Source organism: Eumetopias jubatus, unplaced genomic scaffold (genome assembly GCF_037043125.1).
Source record: "Eumetopias jubatus isolate StellerSeaLion01/CBP00866 unplaced genomic scaffold, mEumJub1_p1.0 scaffold_4, whole genome shotgun sequence".
Taxonomy (NCBI): domain Eukaryota; kingdom Metazoa; phylum Chordata; class Mammalia; order Carnivora; family Otariidae; genus Eumetopias; species Eumetopias jubatus.
In genome coordinates this window covers 117,129,770-117,155,307 of record NW_028274810.1, presented here as the reverse complement: position 1 = coordinate 117,155,307, position 25,538 = coordinate 117,129,770, and the positions used below count along the sequence as shown (strand labels likewise).

Sequence of the window (25,538 nt, the reverse complement as noted above, 5' to 3'; positions counted from 1 at the left end):
TTTTAAGTTTAAAAGTTAGGAGGAACTAAGAAATCAGTAAGAAAAATATTGACCCCAACATTCATATTAACACCAAAATTCATCTTAACACCAATATTTATATATTAACAGCAGGTAAAACACTTCTGATGAGATCTGATTTTCCCCAGCAGAGGATCGCAGGTTCAGGTCCTGAAAACCTGCTGGTTGTTTCCCTATACAAGGCTAGCAGTGCTCTTCCTCTAGGAAGTGATGTTCATCAACACTAAACATCTTAATCATCTGTACTAAGTGTGTTTAGGGATGACTGATGGACAAGCTGTAAGGGCCAAAATATGTTCAATAAATTAGATCACGGGGAATAATGGTTTCCTGAATCCATAGAAAGAAATGTAATCAGCTTCCTGAAAATTCAATTGTGGGACAGGCACAAAGGTACAAATTAACGTTTTAATGATGTGATATTACTTTAATTCTCATAGAGTCATGCAATTTCATGCAGTTCAAAGTTGAGAGTGAACATGGAAGTAGTAACCACGTCCCTTTTCTATGGAAGGCAAATGTCCCTTCTAAGGCTTTCCTGGCAGATGACTTTCCAGCTTTTGCTGAACTCCTACCCTGGGATGGAGTCTCATGACTTCCTGGGGCAGCACCTGGCACTGAGACAATCTCCCTCTACTTACTTTATTTTATTTTATTTTATTTTATTTTATTTTATTTTATTTATTAAAGAAAGGCAGATTGCCACATGCAGCACCTCATTTAGATGTGTCTGGAGTCTTGGAAACTTGACTACCCTATGTTCTCCTACAAATAGACCTTGAGTTTGTTTGGAGGACCTTGAATAAATAGCGCAGCTATTCCTATACCCTTGACAGAAGAACAGTCCTCCTCTATCAGGGAGGGTCATCCTTTTCCACTGAGCGAGCAGCTTTGGGAGGGACGCACATGGAGCAGGGAGAGAGGAAGGGGACACCCGCCTGGCCAGCCAGATCAGCCCAATCAATGCTGGCAATCGATGGGGTGACAGATGTCCTAGTCAGATCACCCTCACATCCTATTTTACTTTTTTTAGTGTAATTTATTTTTTTGTTTCAAGTTTTTATTTAAATTCCAGTTAGTTAACATATAATATAATATTGGTTTCAGGATTAGAATTTAGTGATTCATCACTTCCATACAACACCTGGCGCTCATCACAACAAGTGCCCTCCTTAATGCCCATCCCCCATCTAGCCCGCCCCCCCCCCCGGCAACCCGCAGTTTGTTCTTCATAGCAAGAGTCTGTTCTACCATTTGCCTCTCTCTTTCTCTCCCTATGTTCATCTGTTTCATTTCTTAAACTCCACATATGAGTGAAATCATATGGTATTTGTCTTTCTCTGACTGACTGACTTCGCTTAGCATCACACCCTCTAGCTCCATCCACATCGTTGCAAATGGCAAGATTTCATTCTTTTTCATGGTTGAGGAATATTCCATGATTGTCTTGGCTTTTTCCTTGTACCTCTACTTTAACAAAATGTATATGATTGCTTTCCCAGCTATAGAAATCACTAAGACAACGAAACCCAGACTGGGTGTGCTGGGTAAAATTCAATAAACAGACACAAGGCAGAGAGACCCAGCTCTCGATCCTTATCTTCAGGCTGAACAATAGAAATTACCAATACCTGACTATTTTTGCCCTACAAAACAGTGATTTCACATGGTTCAACTTGTTATTTGTATGAGGCTGAAGACGAATGAGCAGTCACTCCACTACAGATGAAGACTTGCTATAAAGATAAATTAAAAGAGCACATGGACAAAGAACAAGGAATATAACTAGAAATAATTATTGAGGAACAAAATATAAAACAATCAACCTTTTAATTTTTTCTTGTGAATTTACCCTGTCTTCTTAAATTATAGTCGTCAGGAAAATCAGAAGTAAATTTCTCTTTTCTTGGATTTTCACTTTGTACCATAATTTCACCTATTACCTCCATTAAATTTTCTCAAGGAATATTTACTGAGCATCTGCTATGTGCCAAACATAGGAGTAAGTGGTAGATAGGGAATGATAGATTGAAAAATTATCCCTGATCATCTCAGGAGAGAGAGAGACATACAAGCAATTAAAACACACTGGAGAAAGTGCAATTGATAGATACATGTGTATACTAGTATGAAAGCCCAGGGAAGGGAGGGATGTATCCTGGTGGCATGGGGAAGGCTTCCTGGAGGACGTGAGGTTTGATATGAACTTTAAAGAATAAGCAGGAGTTTGCCAGAAGATGGAGACTATGTGAAAATGAAGAACATTCCAGGGAGAGAAAGAAAGCCTAAACAGAGACAGGAAGGTAAATGACCACATAAACTAGACAGAATATTGGGCAGATAATAGCTGGAAACAAGGGTGAATAACCAGGCAGAGGTCAGGTCTCAGGAGACTTTATTTTAAGGTGTTTGACCTTTGCACAGGAGGTGATGGAATTCTCTGCAGTTTTTTTTTTTTTTCCTCAACTCAGCAAAACAGCAATATTCTCAATATACTCTTATTTTCATTAGTCAAAGTGTGTGATGTTAACAAAATGTTTCAGTCCAGGGGAGTGGTAGTTTTTGAAAGAAAGTGTTTCTTTCATCATGAGGTAAGGATAAACTTTTTTTTTTTTTACTATTACAGTTAAATTGCTTCCTCCTCACCCCAAACTTTATTCTGAAAGTACTAATGACATGCAATTTTGTTGGGAACTGTGTAAATGTGTGTCCTGGTCATCAAACTTACTGTCAGAATACTGACATGTAAATTACTGGCTAACTAATCTGCTCTTCTGGGCTCCTGTTTGCCTGTCAACTCCAGATGTGTGTAAATTTCTCTAGCTTCCTGCTGTCCACCATGAAGGAGGTTTTAGACTCTGCATTCAGGATCACTGAGCACTTCTACATCCTCTTAGAAGGCATCATTTGCACGAAGCACAATCCATTACTCACAATTTCCCCTGTGTGGGAGAATAGGGAAGTTCAAATGGAGATTGGCCCTTAAAAGAATTTAATGTTAATAATTGACTTTCACACTCTTCAGGCGAGGCTTCTGTGGTATTTTCATGAGGATGTGATATGGAATCCAAACTCACAATACAGATACTGAGCCTGTTTGCTGCTCCATGCCCTTGTTGCCCTGTTTCTGCTCTATAGAGTTCCGGGATATGGACCTTCCAGTTTTCATTGCCCAGCTTCCCATGTCACGCGGCTTCCAGCTGGGTGTGGTGAATGGGAAGCACTGGAGGGAAGCTGGCAGACTAAGAAAGAGGCTCCAGGTGCCTCTCCCACAGGCCCTATTTGCGAGAACAACTTCTCCAGCAGTGGTAGAGTCTACTCTGTGGCTGCCCAAGAGGTTGCTGCAGGTCTGGTTTCTTCCAGGTGACACTAGTGCATGGTTTCCGCCAACACCACCTCCTCCCTCTGTCCTGGGAGAGGAGGTAGCCATCTGATGTTCTAGGTTTCTGGGTGGTCTTACTCTCCCTTCTTTGGCATCCTAGATCTTCTATTACCCATGTAATACATTTCCTGATTTACTCCTATAAGGTACATTGCTGTATAAATTTCCTGTATACATTTTCAGTACTTAAGTGTTTCCTGATTTTTCATTAGACCCTTAACTGATTTACTCCATGTTTCTCACACCTCTGGGTACTTGTTACAACACACATTTCCACAACATCTAATTAGAATCTGCAGATAGTGGTCTGGGAATCTAGTTTTTTAACAAGCTCTCTCCAGGTGATTCTTAGGATCAGGCAAGTTTTGAAAACAGACTTACTGATCCCGCAGATTTGAGGCTTTTTTGGATGCGATTCATTTAAACAAGCCACATTTATGGGATATGATAGAGAAAGATGGCCATTGGTGGGTTTTAAGCATAATAAAATGATCTGATTTATGTTTTAAAAAGGTCACTTTGGCTTTTATGTGAGGAAGGAGTCAAAAGGTGGAAAGCACAAAAGTAGGGAAACAAGAAGAGGCCCGTTTGAAGTGGTCCAGCTGGGAGATGACACTGGCGTGGACAAGGGTGAGGCGGGGAGACAGAGGTGAGTAACAGAATTCAGGATATGTTTGGGTAGTAGTGCTGACCAGGTGGACATGTGAGGGTAAGAGGTAAGTCAAGGACATCTTCAAATCTTTGACTTGGACAACTAAGTATATGATGGTGCCATTTTCTAGGACAGGGACAATTACGGGAGGAGCAAGCCTGCACAAAGAAATTAGGGGTTCATTTGGCCATTTGAAATTAGTCATGCTGATTTATGCATTCGGTTTGGCTTGTCAGTTGACAGGTACATATAAAGTCTTTGATTCAAAACCTATACAGTTTGCTAATGTTTACATTTTTTATTTTCCAAATAATAATTATATTTTTTGTTTCCTTTGAAGTTGAATAGCATTTTAGGACAGTATTTTGAATTTCTCAATTTATTTATTGGTTTACTCTGTATTTTATGCTTAATATTATTTTTTTAAAGATTTTATTTATTTATTTGACAGAGAGAGACAGCGAGAGCAGGAACACAAGCAGGGGGAGTGGGAGAGGGAGAAGCAGGCCTCCCGCGGAGCAGGGAGCCCGATGTGGGGCCCGATCCCAGGACCCCAGGACCACAACCCGAGCCGAAGGCAAACTCCTAACGACTGAGCCACCCAGGCGCCCCTGCTTAATATTATTTTTAATGACTAGTAATTAAATGTAGTTTCCATGATTTCCTTTTGGAAATGAAAATGAGGTTTTCACAAGGTTTTGTCTATTACGAACTTTTAAAATTACCTTAATTATATTGTTCAAAAAATAAGTGGTCTCTTTTTGTTGATCATGTTTATCAAAGACAGAAATTGGTCATAAATTGGGGCACTTGAGTGGCTCAGTCATTAAGCGTCTGCCTTCAGCGTGGGTCATGATCCCGGGGTCCTGGGATCGAGCCCCGCATCGGGCTCCCTGCTCCGCGGGAAGCCTGCTTCTCCCTCTCCCACTCCCCCTGCTTGTGTTCCCTCTCTTGCTGTGTCTCTCTCTGTCAAATAAATGAATAAAATCTTTAAAAAAAAAAAAAGAAATTGGTCAAAAATCTTCTGGTGGAGCTGATTCTATTTGCCCTGTGTTTATAAGGCCTTGTGCTTTACACACTTAATGTACAATCTAATGAATATAAGGCAATTGGATCTTTATTTTATGCATTTTTATTACTATAGAATGATTCTTATTCCATTTTATACTTTGTTTTAAATTCTATCGTGTCTGATATTCATTTTGCCATAAGTACTCTGTAAATGTTGCTTGCATTCACTTATTAGAGCTGTGTCCATTCTTTTCTTTACATGTATCTTGGGTCTTTTAGTTTCAGTGTGTTCTTGTGAGTTGGATAGCATAATGGATTTTATATATGTTACTTTCTTACAAATTCTCTGATTTTATGTTTCCTTCCTCTATTCCTAACTGTTGACTTTTGTTTGCATTTATTTTCTGTAATGCTTTGTAACTTACATATTTTAATTCTACTAACTTTCCCTGAAAATACCTATATTAAATTTCAACATGAACACAGTGTACTGTTGGACCTAAATGTGAGACCTGAAAACATAAACATCCTAGAAGAGAGCACAGGCAGTAATTTCTCTGACATTGGCTATAGCAACATCTTTCTAGATTTGTCTCCTGAGGCAAGGGGAACCAACAGCAAAAGTAAACTATTGGGACTTCATCAAAATAAAAGCTTTCGCACAGCAAAGGAAACCACCAACAAAATTAAAAGGCAACCAAGACTGTTGAATCACAGATCTGTACCTCTGAAACAAATAATATATTATATGTTAAAAAAAGAAGAAGAAGAAGAAGAAGATAGCAGGAGGGGAAGAATGAAGAGGGGGAAACCAGAGGGGGGAGACGAACCATGAGAGACGATGGACTCTGAGAAACAAACTGAGGGTTCTAGAGGGGAGGGGTGGGGGGATGGGTTAGCCTGGTGATGGGTATTAAGGAGGGCACGTTCTGCATGGAGCACTGGGTGTTATGCACAAACAATGAATCATGGAACACTACATCAAAAACTAATGATGTAATGTATGGTGATTAACATAACATAATAATAAAAAAATTAAAAATTAAAAGGCAACCTACTGAATGGAAGAAGATATGACACTAGTCTCTGAGCTGTTAACAGAATTTGAAATTTAAGCAGAAGGGAAGAGAAGCTAGCTAAGAAGAATCTGAGCCTGTTTGAAACTGAGACTCAGGAACTGGGGCGAGGGCAGAGCTGGGCCTGCAGGAGGTCACCGTCAGTGGATTCAGCAGGGAGGAGACAGGAAGAGGGCCCTAGGAGACCCACTTCATTTTTCGTCTCTTTCATAGTAATTCACACAGTGCTTTATTCGTACTAAGTGCTTAATAAATCTTTGATGAACTCAATAAATATTTTAATTGATTAGTTAATAATTCAGTAATTGTCTAAAGTTTTTCATAATTTGGCAGAAAGTTTTCTGAGTTCTAGCACCTTACTTCCACGTGTGGCAACAGACACATGCCTAATCCTTCCCTCATCTGAAAGAATAACTTCCACATAATTTATTTATGGATGTAGTATGTCTTTTCTCTACCAGCATTGTACTTAAGTATATGCATGTGATGTCTTCACGCGTGCCTCATAAGCAATTTCTGAACTGCCTAAGTCCATTAGATACCAACCCGTGGTGATGTGAGCCACTTGTCTGATCTGGACGGGAGGGGAGTTGAGTCCAGTTACGGAGTGAGCAGTACTTAGCAACAAGGCCCAGCCCTATGACTGAAATAGACAGTTATCCTCTACCACTCTTACACCAACTACAGAGGATTTGGGTCACCTGCAAATTCTCTACCTTCTTACATATTTTTGATGTTTATTTGATTAATTAGCCACAATTCTGGTAGTAAACATTTGAAAATGTGAGGTTCAGTCTCCCGAAAAAGAATGTTATTAATATAAAACTTTAGAATCAATATAATTTCTGATGTTCCTCTAGCGTTAGAGGAAGTTTATATATATATCCAGATTCATTGTTGATATTCCAATAACTTCATTGTTTCTCTACTGTGCTCTGATTGACTTTACTAAGAGAAGCATGTAATTCACTGAGTCTAATGAAAAAGATTTCTTGAAGGAAAACAAGATCTTTTTTCTATTTAAAGAAAGATGATTAATCCACAATATTAGAAAATAGATGAATTACCAAAGGCATATTATTTAAAAATGTTTGAACAGATGAAAATACCTGTATAAGTTAAACATTTTTGAACTATATTCTATCTCAAACAAAGACATACCTGGCAGCAAAAAAAGTAAAAAGAAATTAAATTTGGGGAGAAATGATCAGAAAAATAAGAAGGATAAGAATATTGGCTTTGATTCCAAAGACACCCAAGTAATCTGAGGAAAATTTTAGAAGGTGCAATTACTGACATTTATATGTAAAATCAATATGACAGTTGCATAAGACAGTTACATGGCTTTGAAATAAAAGTAGAATAAATCTAACTATCAAATGGTTCGTCCAAAATTCTTTTATACTTGTTAACGCAACCTTATCTGACAGCTCCCCATGGATGATCATCTTCACACAACAGCCTAAAATTGAAAATGATATTTTATTAAGTTAGGACAAACATCAAGGATGATAATGATGTTTCAAAAGAAAAGAAAATACCCTTTTACAATCTTTCTAGAGATAGTCTCAGTGGGAAATATCCTCCATTGACATGAAAGAGTTCATGGTTATTCTTGCCAGCAGTGGTTGAGAAAGCTGGGGTGTTCATACCACCCCCTTCCGCCCACCCTCATCACGGGGCACAGCCGTCAACCAAAGGTTCCCAGTTTTGGTGTAGTACTATCCTAGTTCCATTCCCCTGCTTAGGTAGAGTTATCCTGAGGGGTGTGTTTTGCAATTTCTCCTAGAGCTTTCCCACTGAGGTAGCTAGCTTGATAGAACACTCTCTATTGGCTACCTTCCCTTCCCTACTTCCTGACCACAGTCCCTTCCCACCCAAGTAAACTGCTGCACTCACATCCCTATATTAGGTTCCACTTCTGGGAGATCTCATATTAAATAGTGTTTTACAATCTGTGTCTCACAGTTTAATATCTACTATAAACTGTGGCACTTACAAGGTTCCCCTCAAGGAAGAAAAGCAGCAATATGGCATAACCAGATTCCAAAACACTGGTGGGGTTTGTACTGGATCCCATTCAGGTCTCTGTGTGTGCCTAATTTATCTTTGCGTGCTTGATACTTATTTTATAAACACACACACACACACACACACACACACACACACACACACACACACACACACACACACACACACATATCCAGGCATGGTTCTCATCCGAGACCACCTTCACTCAAGTTCAAGGCTCAGTTTTAGGGCCATTTCAATAGCCATTGGGATAGACTGCTAGATCTTCTGAGGATTGGCTAGCTTCTTATTCACCTTACTCCTAGGTTATAGTCCTTCAGAGTCACAACCCAAAGTGGGTGTGGTTTACTGGAGTCCCCACAAATGGACCTGGACTTTTTTCTTCTCACCCCTGTGTGGCAATTGAAAGCCATTCCTTTTGTAATGTAAATATACATTATCATATTAGGTATTATACTATTAAGATGTTTAAAATACGTAGTCCATCTTCCTAATTTTGCTCAATTGTTCCTGATTACCTTGCTGGCAATCAGCAGATGATGTAGCTCTAGATGTCATTTAAAGTCATGAGCTGAGATGAAATTAACGTAGGGAATGAGTATATGTAGAGAAGAGAAGGGGTCCCAGAACTGAAGGATTGACATGTCAACTTTCCGAGGCCAGAGTATGAGAGAGAACCCACAAAGCAGCAGCCCGTGGCAGAGGACATCCAGTGAGCAGGAGAATCTAGTGACAGGAAGAGAACCAAATGAAAGCGGTGTATCTAATGCGAAGTGAACAAGTGTTCACAGATGGAGGACCGATCATGGTGTAAAACACTTCTGAAAGGACAAATCAAAAGATGAGGGCTGACTGCTGGGTTTAGTAACATGGAGGCGACTGGAGACCTCAAAGAGATGTTTCCACGGAAGGGGGGTAGGGAAGATGATTGCCTAGTTGGAGCTGGTTTTAGACATCATGAGGAAGGAACTGAAGCAGCAAATACATGTCTGTTACATGAGTTTTGCTGTAAAGCAGATGAGGGCACTAACTAGAGGGGGATGTTCTTCTTTTGTACTGTTTTGCTCTGAAGAAGGAAGATGTGTTAGCATGTTTTCTAACGTGAGAGGCAGAAAGGACAAATTCAATGAACAAGTAGAGAGAAGGGAAATTCGTCAGAGAGAAAGAAGAAGGTCTTTCAAGAGCCTCTGGAAATGGGATCCCACACATACTTGGAGAGTTTGGATAGATCACAGACAGCTGGTTCACTGAATCAGGAAGGCCAAGGAGGCCAAGCAAGGGAAGATGTGATGGTTGGAGTATATGGAAATGATCTTTTTTTGCTCCTGTTTTTTCCGTGCTGGAAATTTGAGAAATGAGCTAAGGATAAGAAATAATGTTCTGAAGAAGTAGAAGTATGAATGGAACAGGAAAACCTAGCAAGATGAGCAGGGAGCCCTCACTACAGACCCATTTGAACTTAATAATCAGAGAATAAAAGTAAGTTTATATTGAGTATATCATAAGTATGTTTGGGTAGAGAGAAAGTGCTGAGAACTACATGTCCAACTAATAAAGAGAAGGGAATCTGAGGCTGTTTCTTAGGATTGTCATCTGTAAGGGTGACCTTAATATGTGACCTTCACCTCCAGGGCTCAATACAGCAGAATCAAGGAAGATGTTCACCAACTGAAGCTGTAAATATAATTTGCTGTTCAGTTCAGATAGCAACTTCCTTAATCTCAGTTAATTATTCTGAAAGAACACCCAAAGGAAATCATGAAGTGTATTCTTGGAGTGTTCCTGTAACTTGTCAACTGAGAGTCTAGATGGGAGTTTAATTTAATGACTTGAAGCAAGCTTCTCAGTGAATACAAAATTTCAGTTAAATCTTGTTAAGCTGGACTGTAATGACATCATATGCCAAATATTCCAAGGCTGATGGTGGTAAGATTGTTTATGTACGTAGAACTTAGTTTGACCACACATTTAAGAAAACATACTGAAGACCAAGCATAAACTCATAGAAAATGTGATGGGGAATAATTCCACTCAAAATAGGATGAGAACCATATGTATGGTACCCATAAATAAACCTCAGAAAATACATAGCAGTTCTGGAGAGAAAACTACCAAGAAAAAAAAAAAAACAAATTTCTGACGGACATAAAATAAGAATAATAAATGGAAAAACGTACATCATTGAAAATACAGTTTTGATTATGTAAATATATGAATTCATTCCCATAACAATCTATAAATTCAATGAAATCACAATAATAAAAAAATGTTGAAGGAACACAATTAATGCAACAACATTAGTCACTAGGAACAATGAATAACACAAATTAACAATAAACAGGAATGCAGTATGTGTTATGTCCCAAGATCTTCTAACGTATGCAAAGGTACATAATCTTCAAAATAACTTTTTGTGGTATGAATTATTAATATCATTTTATGGACAGGGAATCTGAGGCATAGAAGGATTAATAATTTGCCCAAAGACATACAACTGCTGAGTGGAAGTACCAGGGTTTAACCTGGGTTCTCTGGCTCCAGAGCCCCTTCCCTTAATCATTTCCCCTGCTTCTAAATTGCAATGACAACAAAAATCCCAACAGCATTTTTGGAAGCAGAATTAGATAAACTTATTATTTTTTAAGATTGATTTTATTTATTTATTTATTTATTTATTTATTTATTTATTTATTTTAGAAGGACAGAGAAAGCAAGCATGTGCAAGCAGGGGAGGAGCAGGGGAGAGGGAGAGAGAGAATCTCCATCAGACTCCCTGTTGAGCATGGAGCCTGATGTGGGGCTCAATCCCACAACCCTGAGATCATGACCTGAGCCGAAATCAAGAGCCGGATGCTCAAGTGACTGAGCCATCCAGGCACCCTGAAATTATTTTCAAGTTAACCTGGAATAATATGCATGGAAAAATAATTAGGAAATGGTTGGGGGAGAGAATAATCAGGGAGGAGATTCATGTTCCAAATATTAAAATGTATTTTTTTTAAGATTTTTTATTTATTTATTTGAGTGAGAGTGAGAGAATGAGAGTGAGAGAGACACACAGAGAGAGAGAGAGAGAAAGAGAGAGAACAGTGGGGTTGGGCGGGGCAGAAGGAGAGGGAGAGGGAGAAGCAGGCTCCCCGCTGAGCAGGGAGCCCACATGGGGCTCAATCCCAGGATCCTGGGATCACGACCCGAGCCGAAGGCAGATGCTTAACCAACTGAGCCACCCAGGTGCCCCTGAAATGTATTTTAAAGATACATTCAAGGTATTCACTCATTAAACAAAAACTTACTGAACACCTTCCCTTTGCCAGGTTCTGCTTTAGGTGCCAGTGACGGAGTACTGACAAGAACAGACAAAAAGCCCTGTTCCCATGAAGTTTAAATTCTTGTTGAGGGAAACAGACAAAGAAATAGACAAATTATAGACTGTTATAGGTCATGATACATACTATGAAGAAAAATACAGCAGTAGGAGTAATAGAGAATGCCGGGGTAGAGGAGGAGATGCTTTCTAAATATGGGGGTCGGAAAAGACCCCATTGATAAGATAACACTTGAACAGAAACATGGAAAAGTTGAGAGAGCAAACCATGAGGGTGTCTGGGGGAAAGGCATTCCAACCGAGGGGACAATGAGTGCAAAGATCCTGGGGTAGAAGGATGCTTGCCCTATTTGTAAAATAGCAAGAAAGCCAATGTGGCTGGAACGATTGGAAGGTAAAATAGTAGAAGACGATGTCAGAGGGATAATAGCAGGGGGAGGTTATCAGGACATTTTGCCTCTAACTCTGAATGAAATGGGAAATGTGACTTGGTCTGACTTACGTATATTATAAGATGATCATTCTGGCTGCTGTGTTGAAAAAGGAATTACTAACCCTTCTCCAAAAACAAGTGAGGTCCTGGTTGATAGATGACACCCAGGGGCCATGTTTCTTGACTGGATACATCTAATGTGATAAGAGGCTACACACACTAGAATTGAGATTCTCTCTACCACTCCCCAGAGCTAAGACTAGTGAATAAAAGTGTCAGCAGCGAGAAAGAAATGCCACCAGACAGTGGAAAGGACGGAGAAAAACCTCATGAAACAGAATGTTTCCTACTCCGCTGTTACCTGGGCAGTTGATCTTCTATTGCCTGATGCTACCCTTCTGAGAGAGCCGGAGTACATCCTCAACCACTACCCCACTCATCACTGCTAACCGAGACATCGACCCTTGAAGTCATGGTGGAGGAGGTAGGGTCAGGGATGGCATTCTGGGAGACACGGTACCCACAAGTTAGATTATCAAATGGTGGGTGGAGACAGAGGAATTTTAGCAGCGTGCTAGGGGCTGTGATATTTGTGTATTAATTACATCAATCCACAGGATCTGGACTCAGTGGCAGATGTTGGAAAGCATCTGGCGTTGTAGATATAGCATGAGGGGAAAGCCTCTTGGAAATGTGGAGCTGAGCTGGGAGAACCCTCTGGCATGTCAGCAGCAGAAAATGTTGCCATGACCCCTGTGACAGGGGGCAGACTTGGTGAAACTTGCCTAATAGCCCCCGGTCTGCATGGATCCAGCCTCATTTAGGGGTAAGAAAAGAGAAAAAAAAACCCTTCAATTTGACATCTATGACAAAATGCTGAGGGAAGTGTCTAATAAATATTTTAGCACTTTGTACATAAATGTATATTCAATTATAAATGTTACGTCCTTGGAATATGTATACGAAGCTCACCCTTGAATTTCCACAAATAAATACAATATAATCAGCACAGCACAGACTCGATCAAATAGGTCAGCTCTTATGCAGTATTCTTTACAAACATTATCACAAAAGGGAAGAGCTAAATATCAAATCTGATCTTCTTTTCATTAATTCATCTGAATATTAAAAACTACTGAAGGGCCACAGTAGATATTTCTGGAAGTACTAGGTTATCAGTATGTTAAGTATTGACAATGCTATTTTATGAATGAATCAAAATTGTACCCAAGTGTTTACCTGATTTTTATAAGATGCTTTAAAATTCCAAGATGCTGCTTCAGTAATTATATAACGCAGGCCAGACTCGGACAATTCTACAGTAAGTGAGAAGCCTGGACATATAAATAGCTCAGTGGATTGAACTTCAGTACTTCGAAAGTTTCAATCATTAGGAATTATGAAGATGTTAATTTTCAGTAATACATACTTTTAATAATAAGCGTAAGTAAAATTAAAGTTTTGATTTTTTTAACTTTTGCTGATTTTGAAGAAAAAGTTTATGTTCTTTAAACTTTAGAGTCCTTGCAATTATCTAATTCATGAATGAAAACCAACTAATTTGGGGCAAGAAATTATTCTCCAAAGGTTGTTTTCATGACTATCTTTTAGTTTCAGGTGCACAATTTAGTGATTCAATAGTTAAAATCCCAGAGGAGAACACAGGCAGGAACCTCTGACATTAGCCGTAACAACTTCTTACTAGATACGTCCTCCTGAGGCAAGGGAAACAACAGTAAAAATAAACTATTGGGACTACAGCAAAATAAAAAGCCTCTGCACTGCGAAGGAAACCATCAACAAAACTTAAAGGCAACCTATGGAATGGGAAGAGATATTTGCAAATGCCATACCCAATAAAGAGTTAGTTCCCAAAATATATTTTAAAAAAACCCATAAAACTCAACACCCCCAAAACAAACACTCCAGTTAAAAAAATACGCAGAAGACAAGAACAGACATTTCTCCAAAGAGGACATCCAGATGGCCAACAGACACATGAAAAGATGCTCATCATCACTTACCCTCAGGGAAATGCAGATCAAAACTACAATGAGATATCAGCCCAAACCCGACAGGCTGATTCACGTCAACAGCACAGGAAACAACAGGTGTTGGGGAGGGTGCAGAGAAACCCAAGAGGGTTCCCCTATCTGTCTTTTAAAAGCGACAATGATAGAGATATATAAAGGAATGGTAAGAGGAAATCATTTAGTGATTAATAATTTAAAAGAAATAACGACAGAGATAACATCCATGTTACTTTAGCATAGTAGTCTAAAACCTTAAAAATATGTACCTCAAAGGGAAAATGTTATTCATAGTTTATGATCGAGGAAAAAAAAAGTAGAACCAGTCTGAGGCCCTCTGTGTAAATGATCTCATCTTCAACCACGCATTCCTAGAATACTTTTTCTTTAATGAGCCATTTTTTGTACTTTTCATGTGTATTTAACATGACAAATTTAGACAAATACAAAAACAAAAAGGATAATGGAAATAGAATGCTGCATGTATTTAAAAGATCCATGAGCAGGGACAGAGGAGGCTTTCTCATCAATCGCCTGGCACCCTGCAGAAGGTGCATAAATCATAGATCTTGATTTTCTTTTAGGAAATAACAGTTATCATTTAAAGTTTGGTGTTTTAGTTAGAATATAAGTTTAAAAAAAAAAGAGATTGCTGATCACAGTGTCATACAAATGTGTCAATCAAAGTACTGGGTAATTAAGTTATCTCTTCGATTCCCCTATAGGCTATTCTAATTAGCATACAAGCACTTTCTTAATTTGCTGTAGTCACCAAGGACAATGTGATTCTCACAGCTGTGTTTGTTATTTTACTGTCTGACAGCAAATTTTATTTGCTGTTTTACTGACTTGGAATAAAAATACATAATTGATTACCCATAATCAATCTGTTACAAATCTGGCTATGGGAAAAGGATTAATAAATCATTATAGAAACTTACTGGTTAATCAAGTTTATTCTCAGTGGCAGTCACTCCTCTCCCCATTCTCCTGTTCTCCTGCAAGAGCACAGCCCCATTTGACCGGCTTCTCCACGCTACCCCTTTGAAACCTGAGTGACTGGGGCAAAGCGGACCCCACCCCAGGTCATGAGAGGAGACAAGAGTAACCAAAATAAAACGACAGAAACCAAACAAAGTACTCCCATCCCTTTGGCCAGAGACTGGTTTCATTGCGCAAGGTTAAGCTAGTCAAGACTTACTGGGCGTTTCAGCTGAATTGGCTAATTGGTCCAGAGGAACTTTCATTCCACAGTGATGGGAAAGCTCCTCTCTCTGTGTCTTTCCCTGACTCTCTGTCTGTCTCTCTTCGTGCAAGGCAAGGACAAGAAAGCATGCCACCTCAGTGGCCGCCCGTGCGCCTCTCAGGAAGGAAGCCAGCTTACATATTGGAAAGGCCCTGACCCTCCCCTGTCTGAGCCCGTCCTACCTTCTCATGCCTTGTTATAAGAGAGCAAACACTTCTTTATGGTTAAAAGTACTGATCCCCATGTAATAGGCATGCTGCTGGTGATTGCCCCGCTTGGAAGAACGATGGGGCTGACAGACCCCAACTCCCCGCGACACTCTGGCTGCAGGGGCAAGAACCACGGGCAGACGGACGGCAGGATGAGCCCCCACAGTTCCCAAAGGCACCCTAGTCTCAGCTCTCTGTTCTCCCAGGTTCCGGTTCTCCTGCCTGGCTGGGGCGAGGAGATTTTCTGGTTCTCTCAACCGAAAGAAGTCATCATTAGCCCTGACAGGTCAAGTGCCTTCAGGAACCAACACACCCAGACTTGAAATTGATCCAAGCAACCTTGCCTACCTTGGGCATGCAGATCACCAAATGCCCTGTCGTCTGAGATCGTTTGGCAGAGCTGCCGTCAGGCTTGACTTCTGCAGGAAGGACAAGCTGGAATGGCTGAAAATAAACAGGAAGTGTCCCAGAGAGGGAGTACATGTTATGTGAGAGGGTTACTTCAAGATGTATTTTCATTACCAATTCAAGATTCACCATTCCATTTTTAAAAACATGCTCAGACTTAGTAGAAAAAAAAAAATGTCTGGGCTATGCTTGATATGCATGAATTATTTTACCTATTTTAGTGAATGGACTAAAGAACAGTCATCAATCACAAACACTGAAACAGTCATTGGTCCATTTATGTTAACATGGCTAATAATAAAGAATTCATAGATAAAACTTCTTGTCATAAACCATCAACATATTTCCACTTTAAAGCCTTCATATGACTCCTATGAGTGCTCATAATCAGCAAAAAAATACTATTTCAGGGGTGCCTGGGTGGCTCAGTCGGTTAAGCATCCGACTCTTGATTTCAGCTCAGATCATGATCTCAGGGTTGTGAGATCGAACCCACACTGGGCTCTGTGCTAGGTGTGGAGCCTGCCTAAGATTCTCTCTCCCCCCGCTCCTTCTCCCTCTGCGCCCCCCTCCCCTTTGCGTTTTCTCTCTCTCTCTTAAAAGAAATACTATTTCAAAAATAGTAAAATTACAGTTGCTATGAATGAAATCATTGACAATTTAAAGGGGGGTATATTATTTCAATCTAAGTTCAAGCATAGGCTATCATACATATAATCACCTTATCAGATCTGAAAGAAGTACTAACACAATAGACACAAGTTAAAAATGCTAATTTTATGGAGCTACACAGTGGTTAGTCAACAACCAATCCTGCTGTATACCACTCCCACTGTGTAAAATCATGTGTCTAAAAAATAGCTCTCTGATTGGGCTCCTTTTCTTCTCTTTTCATATTATGTTGACAGTTTTCGAGGCAACCTAGCTTAGTTTGAGGCTTGGCTTTTGGAACTGTAACAGTCTACCGCTCACCTTTCCTTTGACCATGACTCGGACATAAGTCGGCTGCACATCAACATCGATCAAAGAGGTGTCCATATACCTGCAACGTGAAACGTACCAAATCTTACCATTTTCAAAAACATTAAGTTAAAAGAAGTGCAAATAAAAACTACCATTTCTGGAACCATTTTAAATGAAAGAAGCTTCCAATTTCCATGCTCAACAGGTCTTAAGAAATCTGTCTTCCATTAATCCCTAAACCAAAGGAAATTCAATATATCAGCAATTTCATTTTTAGACCCACAAGTACTCTTGGCATTGATTGCCCCTAACCTAAAAATATCTGCGGCCTGAAACACCAGAGGTTTGCAAAAAACAGCTTGCCATGTTCTTTCATGAATATTTTATTTTAAGCCCCCCGCGCCTGACATGAATAGCCAGGAAAGCTGAATCCACGACGCTTGGGGCCTGCAAGCAGCCGCTCCCGCTTCCCGAGCCGCTCTCCCTCCCCTGCAGCTGTTCCGCAGCTGCCACCACAGCATCCTGCTCTGCTTCTCCCTGCTTCTGCCTGCGAAGCTCCCTCCTGCTGAACAAGCAAAGCCTTCCATCTACGGCAGTGACCCCAGGATCAGGGGGTGACAGTTCTCCTTGACTTAAGGAACAAACGAAAGAGTTAGGCTTCATCTCGCTTGTTTAGACCAATAATCAGACATGGTAGCATTGTACATTTAACAATATTGATCGCGGACATTAGCAAATGCAGGGATGATTCAAAAGTCACACACGTTAAGACAGGTCGGATGACGGCAGGGCGACGAGCACAGGCTTCAGTCACACGGACTGTGAGCAAGGGTCTCCACCCCCTCCTGCTCCTTGGACCACGTTCCTCAGCTGCTCTAAGCCTCAGGTTCTTCATCTGTAAAATATGATGTGAAGTGCCTATCCCTTAAGACTGCTGTGAAGACGCAGGCAGGGCGCCTAGTCCAGAGGTGGGGTGAACACAGCATTGTTCTATTTTATGTAATAAAAATTCTTATAAGAGTAAAAAGTGTAGGCAAGGTTTCCTAAAACCTCATGTTGAATAGCTACCGCATTAATGGATCACATCTTCTTGTCCAATGTGTACAGTCTCCTAAAGCGTTCATCTGCCCCTATGTCCAAGGTCTTGGCCTGTGCTGGTGTCCTCGGCCTGAAACAATCCTCTGCTGGTTCTCGGCAGAGCTCACTGCTTCTCACCCTCCAATTGTCAGCTCATGTCAGCAGCTTCCCTGACCATCCCCACGCTGCCGACCACCAGACTGTGCCCGCCATTGGTCTCCACCCCTGAACTCTGGCCCTTCCTGTACAGCACGCTTCTCCCTTTGTAATTACGTATTTAGATGCCTGCCTGTTTATCGTCTGTCTCACCACAGGGCCATAAGCTCTAGGACCAGCAGAGACTGTAAACCGAACATGCCCGTTACGGTCTCCCCATGCCTGAGACATAGTAGGTGTTCTATAGATATTTGCTGGATAAAGACAGGAAGCATATGTGAATGAATGAATGAATGAATGAATGAACTTAATTTTCATACATCCACATGCCAGTGAAGCTAACAAGGAATTTTAGTGTCATTAGTGCAGACAGAATCATGGGAAGGGAAGGATTTTACTACCTAGACAGGAGAAATCTCACCACTCCTTGAAAAAGTACATGACAAGGGGAGGATGGGGAAAGCTTTCATTTGAGGACTGAACGTGAAGGAGCCAAGCGAGCTACAAAGAGAGAGGGGTACACATTCATTAAACTCCGGGAATATGGCCTAAACATGGAAAGGAGGACTTAAAAGTATGAAACTGGATGTTTAATGAAACACAGCAGAAGGGAGACTGGGTTGCTGCAGGGACAGAGGACAGGGGATCAGCTGGAGAAGAGCTAGAAGCCTTTTAAAGGCAGCTGGGCGGGCAGCGTGGGGGCAGCAGGTTTGACAGGAGGCGTAACGGGGTGGCTCAGCACGACGAGGAACGTACACACTAAGAACTAGTCCTTCCTCACAAGAGCCAAAGGTGGAAACAACCAAATGTCCTGTACCGATGAACGGATGAACAGAAATGTGGCCCAGCCATACAATGGAATATTATTCGGCCACAAACGGGAAGGGAATTCTGACACACCACAACACAGACGAACCCTGAAGACGTGACCCAGAGGCATGCGTGATTCCACTTATATGAAGTATCGGGAATTGGCAAATCTACAGAGACAGAAGGCAGACTTGCAGCTGCCAGGGGCAAGGGAGATGAGGAATGAGTACTTAATGGGTATGGGGTTTCCTTTTTGCCATGATGAAAATGTCCTGGGGCTCTGTGCTGGCAAGGCTGCAGGGCATGGTGGAGCCACTGAGGGCCACTGAATCTCCACTTGAAATGGCGGACAGGGTAAATTTTAAGTGATGTATATTTAAATTAAAATAACAATTAAAAAAACAAAGAGTTGGCCCTCGGCCCGTCAGTATTTATTTTGACAAGACTTACCCTCCAAAATTACTCCCTTCTAGATAATGTCAGGATGACAACCCCTCATACTCCACTGGGTTTACTGGGAGATTAGACAAGACAGAGCACACAAAATAGGCCTTCAAAAGAGAAAGGACTTTATTATCATTCATGCTTGTACATGTCCTCTGACTCCCATTACCGGTATTCATTCATTCATTCACTCACTCAGGCATTCATTCATTCCTGAGCTCACAGAGCTCCAGCTGCTAGGCGCTGGTGTGGGTGCTGGAGAGACAAGGAGGGAGGAACAAACAAAACAAAGTTCCTGCCTTGCCCCGCACATTTTTAGAAATACAAGTAAATGTATGGTTGGTCAGGTAGAAATCAAAAAGCAGGAGAGGTGGGAGGAAGTGCTGGAGCAGGGATATGCGCTTAGATCGGATGGTGGGCAGAGAGGCCTCTATACTAAAGTGACCTCTGCCCAGAGGCCCGCAGGAAATGAGGCAGCAAGCCACATGGACGCCTAGCGTGACAGGGGCACAGGCGGATGGATGCATGGGTGCAAATCCTGAGGCACTGGGGGTCCCAAAGGACTGGAGAATTAGAAAGACCCCATGGGTGGTCACTGAAGTCAGAAGCATGAAGGACAGTGAGCCAAAACTTAAAAATCCTGAAGGAATGAGGCAGGGTAGGACACAGCTGGGGGAAAAGTGTCTGCTGGAGATAAAAAAAGTTGCAGGCTGTACCCCTGGGTCTCTAAGGTGGGACTGGAAGGTGGGGGGCACCACCTGATGCTTACTATTATATCAAAATGTTTTAGAAAAAAGAAAGAGACCATAAAAAGTACAGTGGTAGTATGAGAGCTGAGGGGCCCTGTGGTATCAGCATTAGGAAGCAGTAAAGCTCTGAGAATTATTTAAACTCTGCCTTAGAAGAAGAGATCACAGAGTTCTTAGCACTGGGATTGTGGGTTTATTTACTTCTGCCTTTGTTTAATTTTCATGCTTTTTCAAATTACAGTACATTCTCGGTCTTAAAAAAAGAAGGATGCCTTCATTTGGCAAATCAAATTCCATTTCAAAATACTTCAGAACTCAAGAGATGGCACTGAGAACAAAAACAGAAAGAAATGACATTACATAAGTCCATAATGAAACGTCTTTACCTATAGACAGCAAGGTCCAGGATGATCTGGTTACGTTTTTCATCATCTTTCAAGGAGAAGTCAAGTCTAAGGAATAATCCATTTGGGGGAAAAAAAAAAAAAGACGATGTCTTTAGCAATACTGTATAGATAACCCAACCCATTATCACAAGTAAACTTGGTAATAATTATATAATAATCTCCAACGACAAACTTATTTTGGTAGGTGGACAATAAAATGTCTACCTTTAAAAAAAATCAACAGAAATCTACAATACATTCATCAATTATTTGTTTACATTGTTAACATGTGAGAATCCTAAGGTAAATAACATACAGAAAATTAGCATTGGTGCAGATACAGAGACATCTGGTGGTTAAAGTTTCCTTTTCTATTTCATTCAAGTTTGCTAGAAGCAAACTTGAAACACTGGACTCATTTATGGGGAAGTAAATGTTATGTTTGCCTCCCTGTATCCAGGATTCTATCCCTTCGGTTTTTTTGTATTTGTTTTTTTAGATTTTATTTATTTTAAAGGTAGAGAAAGAGAGAGAAAGCGAGAGCATGAGCGAGTGAGCACAAGCAGGGAGAGGAGCAGAGGGAGAGGGAAAGCAGACTCCGCGCTGAGTATAGAGCCCAATGCGCAGCTCCATCCCACGACCCTGAGATCATGACCTGAGCGGGAAATCAAAAGTCAGACGCTTAACTGAGTCACCCAGGCGCCCCTATCCCTTCTGTTTTAAATAGTCTTGTCTTCCTTCTTTCTCCTTGCAATCTTTCTTTCTCTCCTTTCGTTGTTGACCTTTGCATCACCCCGGAAAATGCTGAGACACTGCCCATGATCTATCACCTCCATACAGATGATGAAACAAAGGTTCAGAAAGGTTGACCCAGCTGGGAAAGAGGCCATATGAGCCCGGAGAGGCACGATTTCAAAGTCCCACATCTGGGGCGCCTGGGTGGCTCAGTTAGTTAAGCGTCTGTCCTTGGCTCAGGTCATGATCCCAGGCTCCTGGGATCAAGCCCCACATGAAGCCCACATTGGGCTCCTTGCTCAGCAGGGAGCCTGCTTCTCATTCTCCCTCCCCTTCTGCCTGCTGCCCCGCCCGCTTGGGCTCTACCAAATAAAGAAATAAAATCTTTAAAAAAAACAAAGCAAAAACAAAGTCCTACATCTTTCAACTTCCCAGGTGTAACTTCCGTAGTGGCAACATACCATTCAGAATTATTTGGTTGATTTATTTTGAGCACATCACTTGTCATATTATTCTGTAAAATATATAATCCGATAATATTAAAGAGTGTAAGCTAAATTGTTTGGAACGATTTGGCCGTCAGCAGAATGTCTGTGTGGCCGTCCCTCTTGGTGCTTTCAACAACCCAGCCATGCGGGACTCCTTCGGTTGCTCAAATGACCCATGCATTCATGATCTCATGTCAGGAGCTTTCTTATGTGCGGGCCCCCTCTGCCTTGATTGCTTATTCCCCAATTGTCCAGCCAGCCAACTTGAACTCTCCCTTCATTTATCACTTGAAAGGTAATTTCAGAGAGGTTTTCTATAGCAGAAATTGCTATTCATTCCCCACAGTCCACTTCCCCTTTATCTATAGTAATAGGACCCCTGATTTTAACAAGGAACATGGCCGTGCAGAATAAAGATAACACTTTCCAGCCTCCCCTGCAGCTGGATATGGTCGTGTGATTTAGCTCTGTGAAGGAGAGCACCTTATGGTGCTCTCCAGGAATTTCCCTAAAGAGAGAGAGTGTGTGCCCTTTCTTCCCTCTCTTCTTCTTCACCCAACTGAACAGAAGAGATTATGCGAGGCCAAGAAATCAGCCACAGAGACTACTTAGCAAACTGTTGTAACTGTCTAGGCAAGAGGCAGATGACGTATTCTAAGATGGGGGGGTGGAGTAAGTGAGAAGCGGTTGGATTCAGGTGCTACTGAAGGAAGAGATCACAGAGTCACTGATAATATGACAGAGAGAAGAATCAAGGATGGATCCAAGATTTTTGGTCTTGCTAAATGGGGGATGCTCGCTACTGAGTTGGAGAACGTTGGGGGACAAGCGTGTTATGAGGGAAAGTGGTAGTGGGCATGGGAATTAGGACTTCTGTTTCTGTCATGGTAAGCTTACAATACCTAATTCATATTCACACGGTGAGGACAAATAGCTAATTAAACATCCAAGTCTTGAGTTCAGGCAAGAGGTTGGTCTGGTTATAATGTAAAGATACGTGTTTAAAACCATGGGGTTTGGTGAGAGCCCCACAGAGTCAAGGTGAAAGGACAAGGCAGCTGAGGAGTTGGCCCGGGAGCACGTAGGTACATCACAAAGAGACTCAGGCAAAGCCTGTGAAGATGAACAAGTAGGAAGGTCAAAGAATCAGAGGCAAAGGGAAGAAACTGCTATAAGATGGAAGGTAATGATGGGGGCACCTGGGTGGCTCAGTCCATTAAGCATCGACTCTTGATTTTGGCTTAAGTCATGATCTCAGGGTCCTGGGATGGAGCCCTGTGTTGGACTCTGTGCTCAGTGGGGAGTCTGCTTGAGGATTCTCTCTCTCTCCCTCTTCCTCTGCCCCTCTCCCCTCTAAAATAAACAAATAAATCTTAAAAAAAAAAAAAAAAAGAAGGAAGGTAATGATCAATTTGGTCAAATTTGCTGGGTCAAGTACATAGGGCCTGAGATTTGAAATGATGTGACCGAACAGAGAGGCGATGTGAACAGCGAACAGAGATGATAGAAACATCGAACACAGAAAGGATACGAACATATAGAAATGATTTGACTACAAAAGTTTTAGGTGACAGAATATGCAGACATGGTTTCAAGAAGGAAAGTGAAGTGAGGAGCTGGTGACTGAGTCCAGCATGTCCACGGGGAACTTTGGCTACTTAGAGCGGGCAGAGAAACAGGACTGTAGCTGCCAGGGAAACTAGAGAAAGGGGGCTTACTTGTTGTTTTTTTTTAGATGGATGATATCACAGTGTCTATAAACTGATGAGATGGATCTAGTAGGAGGGAGAGAAATGACACAGAAGAGAAGGGTCATTGCAGAAGCAAGTCCTTGCCAGGAAGAGGGGTGGGATCAGTATGCCCACAGAGAGAGCTACTCAGGAGGGGAAGTTCACCCACTGCAGCAGGAGAATAGAGAACATGTACTACAGGTCCAGGGACACCGATAAATTGGATGAGAAAACTTCTAATTTCTTCTGTTTTCTCTATGGAGTATGAAATAAGGTCCCCAGTTGGAACCACAGAACAGAAGTAATAAGGGAGCAAAAGGGGTGAAAGCAGCCTATGGGAGACTGGAGGAGTGAATTACCCAACAAAATACAGTATGATTTGCGGAAGTCCACTTGAGATACAGGGTAATAAATTTCCGGTAGACCCGCAAGTAGATGCGGGTGTTTTCCTCCAGGCGTGCGTGAGGGCAGGTCTAGAAATGCGCGTTTGATTGAAATAGGGTTGAGAGCAGGATGTGAGAATGAACATAAGGGAAGGAAAGAAGGACAAAAGATTCGAAGATCCCTGTCAAGGGCGGATCTCTGTGATGAACCATAAAACCACAGCAGAGTGACAGAAGGGGAGAACATGAGGGCCAGGGGGCAGCCAGGAAACCAGGAGATGAACTGATTCTTGGTCCTCGTGGGCCAGGTGATTGTTGGAGCTCAGGGAGCTCCCCGGGAGTACAGCGGAGGGTGTTCAGCGGGACACTCCAGGGAAGATTCTGGATGTGGAAGAGATACAGAAGATGGCAAATCTGAGAATAAAAGGGGATTGTGTGGCCGGCCTGAGGGGGAGATGATGGTGGGGAGCGAGGCGGTGGAGGGCCAGAAAGGCCAAGGCTGGGGTGGATGGTCGACACGGAGGATGAAGTCACACAACGGATGATGGGAGGAGAGGCAGAGACAAAGACGCTGGTCAGCGTGCAACAGTCTTCTGCAGTGCGTGGGGCAGAGGGCGAGCACGAGGGCTGAGCAGGGGTGAGTCCATGACTGCAGAAGGACAAGGGTGGTGTAGCTAGAGGGCCTGTGCTCCAAGGGGGCTGGGAACGATTAGGGAAACGGAAGAGAAATGGTCTGAAAGTAGCTATCAGGTACAGTTTTCCTTGGGTAGACACTGCAAGGGACAATAAGGAGGGCAGCTGTAGAGGCAGAATTCTTAGTTTCCATTCATGAAAGAGGACAAAAGGGACCCTGAGAGAAAAGGCTGAGAATAGAGGCTTTGCTGGCGAGGCACAAGCTCCAGAGGGCACGGTGGCAGGGAAGAAGGGGTCAGGGAGGAGGAACGGAATGAGGTGGATTAGGAGGTGTACAGAGCCACATGGGAATAACTTTCTGGGTGGTGACAGACGACCCAGGAGGGTGAGGAAGGGTGACCACAGCAGGATCAAAGTAGGTGGTAGGGGCAAGTGGTGGGTATTCAGTTCCTCACGGAATTCCCCTAGAGTCAGCAGTAGAGGCCCATAGTGCGGTCAGTGTGGTGTGAGGAGAGGTGGTCTCCCCAGGGGCCCAGAGAGCCCCGAGGGTCTCCCTCAGGCCCTGCCATAGGCTGAAGAGAGACCATCTTCCCCCCAAATTTCCGAGCTCAACGAACGCAGACACCTGTCACATTCACTGCTGTATCCTCATGCCTGGCATCGGGTCTTATGCTACCTTAATTTCTGCAGGATAAAGAAGGGATGTGCTGTGTGGCAGATATAAACTTGATCATGGAAGTCACTAGAACTGGGTTCGCCTGAGCAAGTCAGACACACCATCCATTAGCCTGGGCAAGTCACTCCACCTCTCTCAAGCTCAGGTTTGGAACCCATGAGAAACAAATACTGCCCGTCACATGAGATTGCCAGGCAGATGGAATGAATGATGACTGGGAATGATCAAGACAGTCCCTTTCTCCTGGTCCTGGCATAGAAAAGGAAAGGGAAACAAACAGGCTTTGAGCAATGAAATGAAGCCAACAAGATTTAGTCCAAAGGCTTTTTGGTCTGTATTTTGGCTACAAAAGACCCTTTTTTTTTTTTTTTTTTTTGGTCTTCTTTCTAGTTTTAAATTTTAAGACAGCCCGATAGGGTAGATATGGTTATCCCTGAGGATTTCTGGTTTGACTATTTTCCCTCTCTCATTAATGTCACTGAAG

At 42.0% G+C, this 25,538-nt stretch overlaps 1 protein-coding gene across 1 annotated transcript in view; it reads right to left on the bottom strand.

Moving 5' to 3' along the window:
- Positions 1–25,538, bottom strand: part of DNAAF11 (dynein axonemal assembly factor 11) — a 47,466-nt gene that overhangs the window by 10,241 nt on the left and 11,687 nt on the right. Inside the window, exons 5-7 of the mRNA XM_028105597.2 lie at positions 20,410–20,475; positions 16,797–16,866; positions 15,765–15,860 (exon numbers count right to left, since the gene is read on the bottom strand). Coding sequence (XP_027961398.2) covers positions 15,765–15,860; positions 16,797–16,866; positions 20,410–20,475 — 232 coding nt within the window. The remainder of the gene's footprint in view (positions 1–15,764; positions 15,861–16,796; positions 16,867–20,409; positions 20,476–25,538) is intronic.